At 40.8% G+C, this 6,098-nt stretch overlaps 1 protein-coding gene across 1 annotated transcript; it reads right to left on the bottom strand.

The window, feature by feature from the left end:
• Positions 1 to 282: 282 nt before the first annotated feature.
• Positions 283 to 5,410, bottom strand: LOC311208372 (snaclec agglucetin subunit beta-2-like; the record flags this gene model as incomplete). The annotated part of the gene is made up of 5 exons (XM_084285054.1): positions 283 to 365; positions 646 to 781; positions 1,805 to 1,936; positions 3,456 to 3,565; positions 5,353 to 5,410. 5 exons carry the CDS (start codon positions 5,408 to 5,410, stop codon positions 283 to 285), a joined length of 519 nt encoding a protein of 172 aa, XP_084141180.1.
• Between the last annotated feature and the right edge of the window lie 688 nt (positions 5,411 to 6,098).

Raw genomic sequence — 6,098 nt, 5'->3', positions numbered from 1 at the left:
TGAACACCCTGTGGAAAAGCTAAACAGTATGCTGATTTCATCAAGCATTCAAATCAAATCAGAATTTATTTTTATGGGATCATTTTAGAGATACTCTACAGGAACATCACCACAATAATGCAAACAGAGCATAAAAGTGACTTGCTCTAATACCTCCACTTTTTTAGTATTGGATCTTGATTTTTCCACGCAAAAGATTTCAATGCACTAATGGATTGCAGCTGAACTCTATTCCAAGTGCCACAGCAGCCAGTCAGGTTTCATCAGTCCTTCAGTGATAGGTTAAGGCTGCTTCAGGTTTGGTTTGTAAACGCAGATGAATGGTAGCTTTTTGCCACAGTTAGTGCCGTCCCATTCACCCTGTCCTGGAAACAAAGACCAAGAGTGATAACAAAGAAAAGGCAGAAGATATGATAAGAGAACTATTTCACTCCTTACATGGAATCATTTAATCTCAGTTCAGCACCTGGAAATTTAATTTTCTTTTCATTTGTGTTTCCATAGTATGTATATTGCAGGTTTGGGCAACATTTTAATAAGATGTTTTCTCTAGGTAATCCTGGAAATAGTCTATCCACTGGAATAGCAGAGGTTCGAGAGCAAAGTAAACTGTGTGAGTCATAAATCATCTCAGGTTTTCCTTACCTCCAATACTGAGGCTCAAGCAAAATTTTATGTTAAACAGATTGTTAATTAGTCTTCGAACAGAACTGAAAATGGATGACAGAGGCCTCTGGATGAAGGTTGTCAGAGATCCATCACTCCATTTCAACAATGACCCCTGCAGACAAAAAACAAAACAAAACAAAACAAAAACTCCAGAAGTTTAATGAGAACTGCAGGTTGCAGTTAAATTCTGAAAGCAGTTTGGTACACTTTTATATTTGCTGGGATAGAATAAGGACTGAACAGGGGCCCTCTTTCATGTGGACTTAGAAACAGTTATCGCTTGTGGGGATATCATTGTTCTGTAGAGCTGCATGAATAATTAATTTTTAATTCCATGTTAGATTAATTTCACCTCATCTTCTTTATATGAATTGTCCTCAAATAAATCATAATTTTCTTGAATATATTTGTAATTCAGAATAGACTATATCACTCATGACTAATTCACTGCAGGTAAGTGACACTCAGAATTTGAGACATTCTGAATGGACACACAGGTCATTGATATGCCCTGTTACATGTGTCAAACTTACAGAATAAAATTTCTATTTCCAACATGCACTTACAAATCTGAAATTCACTTGCTTTTACCAATTTTACTAATGTTATATTCACCATATCAGCAAAAGCTCTGATAGGTTCCTTGTCTAGAATATTTGTGAGAAAACACTTTGAATTAATTCATTAAAAATCTGAATGAATCCAAGCTTTTTATAACACCAAGTCCAATCTACTACCCTGACATTCTGCTAAAAAGAAATTAAAGAGAGAACTTACTATCCACCACCAAGTGGTGGATTTATCCACTTCTCCTTTGAGATTTGTACCTCAGCTCTCCTTCTTCAGGTGGAATATAATTGGAATATGATATTGATCAGAGTTTATCACTTTTTTTTTTTTTCCTCCAACTCCAATTTTCCTCTATTCCCAGCCCCCAAAATCACTGAAAGATAAAAGCACGACTTTTTGATTCATCTTTAGTTTTGCTGGGACTGAAAAGATCTTCCATGGTTACAAAGGGAAACTATTCCCTTGAAAACAAAAACATTTTTTTCTAGTAGACATTTTTCCTCAATTGAGTTATAAAGATCTTTTGACCAATGCTTGTTTTCATTACCGGTCCTGGCACACTTGCCTTTTGGTAAGTTCCACCTGTCCAGAGCTGGGTTTCCTTTTGTCCTTGAGAAAGTCTACGAAGGAATTCATTCTCTTCTTCACTAGTGATGCTGGTTAGGTGACTTCCTGCTCTTTCAATCAAACAGGTTTCCTGCACAGTATAGAGAGTTAAACATGGGAGGTAAAAAATGGCTAGAGCTTTCTGAATAAGAGCTGAGCAAAGAAAAATGTGGAATAAATTATTAGTGGATGGAAAAGGACAGGGCAATAAGAGAAAGTCCAAGAAAGGGATATCTAATAGGAGTAGAAATGTGAAGTGACAGGGAAATCCACCAGAAGTTTTCAGTTTCAAAGGAAGAGGAATCAAAGGTGGAAAAAAGGAAAAGAACAAAGAGAAGGGATGCTCAAAAAAAAAAAAAAAAAAAAAGTAGTAAAAACCTGAACTGTGGGATCCAAGTGAGTGGTGCCTGTAGTGTAGCCAATTACACGGGGTCTCTATACAGCCAGTAGAGAACAAGAGGTATCTCCAGACTGTCATACACCCAGTGAAAGAAAGGCATTGAGGGGAGCTAAGATGAAGTGGCTGTCAGTGGTAAGACCCTACTGAACAGCAGAGCCTAAGTATCTCCACTTTTTTGACAGCTAACGTCAGGCAAAATGAACCTTGCAATGAAGAGAAATACAAAAAGACAGATGAACAGAAATTGAGATTTCAGAACAGCTTGTCCAAAAAGATGCTATTTACAATGTTCCTTTCCCGTGTCCCTAGCCAGCTGGGGAATGAAGTAGACAGGAACAGTTCTCCACCCAGAGTCTCTCCAAACTGATTGGGTCCTCAAGAGTTTTCTTTTGCATTTGGTAGGGAAGGATATTTTTATTTGCACTGTGAAGCAAGGGCACTCTAGCTGGTGCTTAGTACTGGTGTTTAGGCTCAGAGGAAAACTCTTCTTTTTGTCCTGAGGCATTTAAATTTCATACAGTCTTATAGACATGACTCAAGAGAAATACAGCATGCCGAGGCAAACATATATGGAAAATTTTTGTGTGGCTCCTGAAAGATATCAGGTGCAGAGCTTTAAATTACAGGACTCACCTGATATCAACTGAACAGGTAGCAAAATGAAGTCAGAATGCCTTTTAGGAAGTATCACTTAATGAAGTAGAAAAAGGGTTCACCATTTACAAGATATTTGACGAATCAGCGACAAAGGTCAAACCCAGAAGAAATGGTGATGTGAGATATGTAGGAAGCAGAGGGAGAAACCCTTCAACTATAACCCTTCAGTTTGGTGTCTTCTTACATTCAAGGATCCCCCAGAACCACCTAAACTTCTGTTCACTGGTGTATTAGTATTAACTCACTTTACAGAAGAGGAAAATAGGCCTCGTGCTCAAAAACCTCAGTATAAGAAGGGAAACATGAGAAATAGCAGCTCCAGAAGGTTGAGGTTCCAAGCTGGAGGCAGTTTGTTGCAGCAGCGTGTCCTGTGGTGAGGCAGAGTACAGCTAACCTCATCAGCAGCACTGAGCTGAATATCACATTCTTTTGGTCTACACTGATACATGACAGAAGCAGCAGCAAGGGAGGAAAAAAGAGTCTAGTATAAGAAAGATAACTGTAGAAAGTAGAGAAGAAATGATGAACGCTCCTGTTTGGAAGAACCTGGTACCTCAGCTTTGTTCCAGGTCATTCTCTCTCGAATAAGCTTGTAGCAGCGGCCTTTGTAGCTAATCCAGCCTTTCTGACATGGATTTTTGCAGATGACTTTTGCAGATGAGCCTGGAAGAGATGGATTAGGAATTACATTATGTGCAGGATTATGTCTGTCAGAAATTTTGGGCAAGTTGTTGTGATGCTCAGCTATAGTGTTGTCAACTAAGAAACATAGAATGAACCCAAAAGAAAAGTCTCACAAATCTTTCCAGATTATCTCCCTATAATATCTTGATTCAACTAAACTGAATTCAGCAGTTCAGCATTTCACAGGGACATTCAGTAAAGTGAAACTGCAAAACAAAGGGCAAATATTAGATATTTAGGGCCTGCTTTTTAAAATTTTTTTTTCTTTTTTTTTTTTCCCTTTTGTCTTTCAAAATAAATAAATAAATAAATAGATAGATAAAATTATAATGTTTAAAACATCAGCATATGAAGAGCACTAATTTAGGAGCCAGATGCCATTTAGGTTATAAGCAGAATTATTTTGCTGCCATCATTACAGGGTCCAGTGGGTGCAGCTGTGCTTCAGCAATCCGTTCCAATGCATGCTGCAATGCATCACATTTGTGGATTCTGCTCTGGATCTGCCCCCTGGAGACACAGCAGCAGGTTCGTTGGGCCAGCTCTGAAAGGTGTGTGGGCCTTTGTGGATTCCCAAGAGTCATCAGCATGTGGTTTGGCTGGCCTGGAGTGTAGTGTATTAGTCCGCCTTTGCTAGGGAGAGCCTGTCTCTGCAATAGTAATAGGGATTTCAGGCTGGTGCATCGCATTGCTTTAGAGGAGAACAAAACACATCTGTCAGACCTGAATTAAGATGGATTTTGTTGAAAGTTCTTGGAATTGATTTCTTTCCAGTTTCTTTCTTGGTAAGTAGTCAGCACAGTTGGGTTCAACTTACAAAATATCATTGATTTCTCTCGCCAAACCACAGATGATTCAGCTTGTAATTTCCTCTACAATTATAGAGCAGGTCTCCTTAGAAACTGCTTGTATCCATTCAAAGTTTCATCGTGTGGAAACCACATTTCCCCTCTCTTTGGACAGATGTGCTTGGCACTAGTCCAGATAGAAAAAAAAGAAGGAAGGTACAATAAATACTCTCTTTTTTCCTGTTCCCTCTTTTCTGCTTCCTGAAAGAAGATACACAGCATTACAATTTCAGCTCTCTCCAAGTGCTTTTGGATCTCAGTCCATCCCAAGTTGTGGAGTTGGCTCTGGAGTTGCTAATGCCTCTGCAACCAAAATGGCCAACGTGTTGCACAGTCTTTCTCCTCTAAGGCAGAACAGGGCACAAAAGAGTGGTCATGTCTTCTCTACCCCAACACAGTGTCTGCCACCAAAGCCTAGCCAAGCCAAGCTGATTGCACAATTGGTTCTGCCTTGGCTGGCAGTCATACATTGCTCCTTCAACAACACACAGGGGAAGTCTCCACCTTCTCTTGGCATTTCCCATGACACTCAAAGTAACCTATCCTCATGCCGAGAGTCCCTGCCATGGAAAGAGCTTGGCTCCTGAGTCTGAGCGAGAGGGTCAGATAAACCACAGGATCAAGTTTGGACACATAAATCTTAGGAGCTAGTGACAGTTTGCAGAGCTTTGCAGGAGGGAAGCTTGCACTGGGGCAAGGTCACACAGAGTGTTTCTAACCTCTGATTTTTCCTCAGTGCTTTCCTGAAAAGGTCAAGATGACATTATATTCATTTTACATTTAGAAAAATACCTCAGATTTTCTTCCTTAATGACTGTAAACTAGGCCTATGCTGGCAACAGAGACAAAAAGTTGAAGCTAGGGGGCAGATTAATTTTTTGCAGCATCAGGAAAACAACTGAGGTGTGTTACACTCACCTTCTGAGATGGAGAGAATCAAGGCTCCGAAAAGCAGGAAAAAAAATTGATAGGACATTGTCAGATGGCCTGGTAGCCCTACTGCCTATGACCTGTGTAAAAAGCAGAAAGTGTTCAGTTTGGTACCTAAATATTGATGGAAGCTGGTAAGTGGAAAGATCTGCTACCCTGTGAAAGAGGCTTGCAGCAATGTGTTTTACTTCACTGAGAAGAGTGTGAATGAGGTGGACAGAGGACTGGCTGAACTGTGGAGCTCGAAGCATTGTGGTCTGTGGCAAAATGTCCAGCTGGAGGCAAGTGATCAGCAGTATGTCCCAGGAGTCAATACTGCTGCCAATCCTGTTTAAGATCTTTGTCAATGACCTTTGTGGTGGGACACAGTGTACCATCCGCAAGTTCACATATGACACAAAACTGGGAGGTGTTGCTGGCACACCATGCAGTCGTGCTGCCTTTCAGAGGGACCTCAACAGGCTGGAGAAATGGGCCAATGGGAATGTCATGGAGTTCAACGAAGCAAATGCCAAGTCCTGCTTCTGGTGAAGAACAACCCCAGGCGCCGGTATAGGCTGGGAGCCAACTGACTGGAAAGCAGCTCTGCAAAGAAGGGCCTGGTGGACAGCAAGCTGACCACAGGACAGCAACGTGCCCTAATTGCCAAGGACAACAGCCTCCTGGGTTGCATCAGAAAGGGGGTAGCCAGCAAGTTGAGGAAGGTAAACAGAGGGTTCCCTCTGTTTAACCCT

This window comes from Netta rufina (assembly GCF_964035555.1).
Source record: "Netta rufina genome assembly, chromosome: 1".
Taxonomy (NCBI): domain Eukaryota; kingdom Metazoa; phylum Chordata; class Aves; order Anseriformes; family Anatidae; genus Netta; species Netta rufina.
This window is presented reverse-complemented; position numbering and strand designations above follow the sequence as displayed.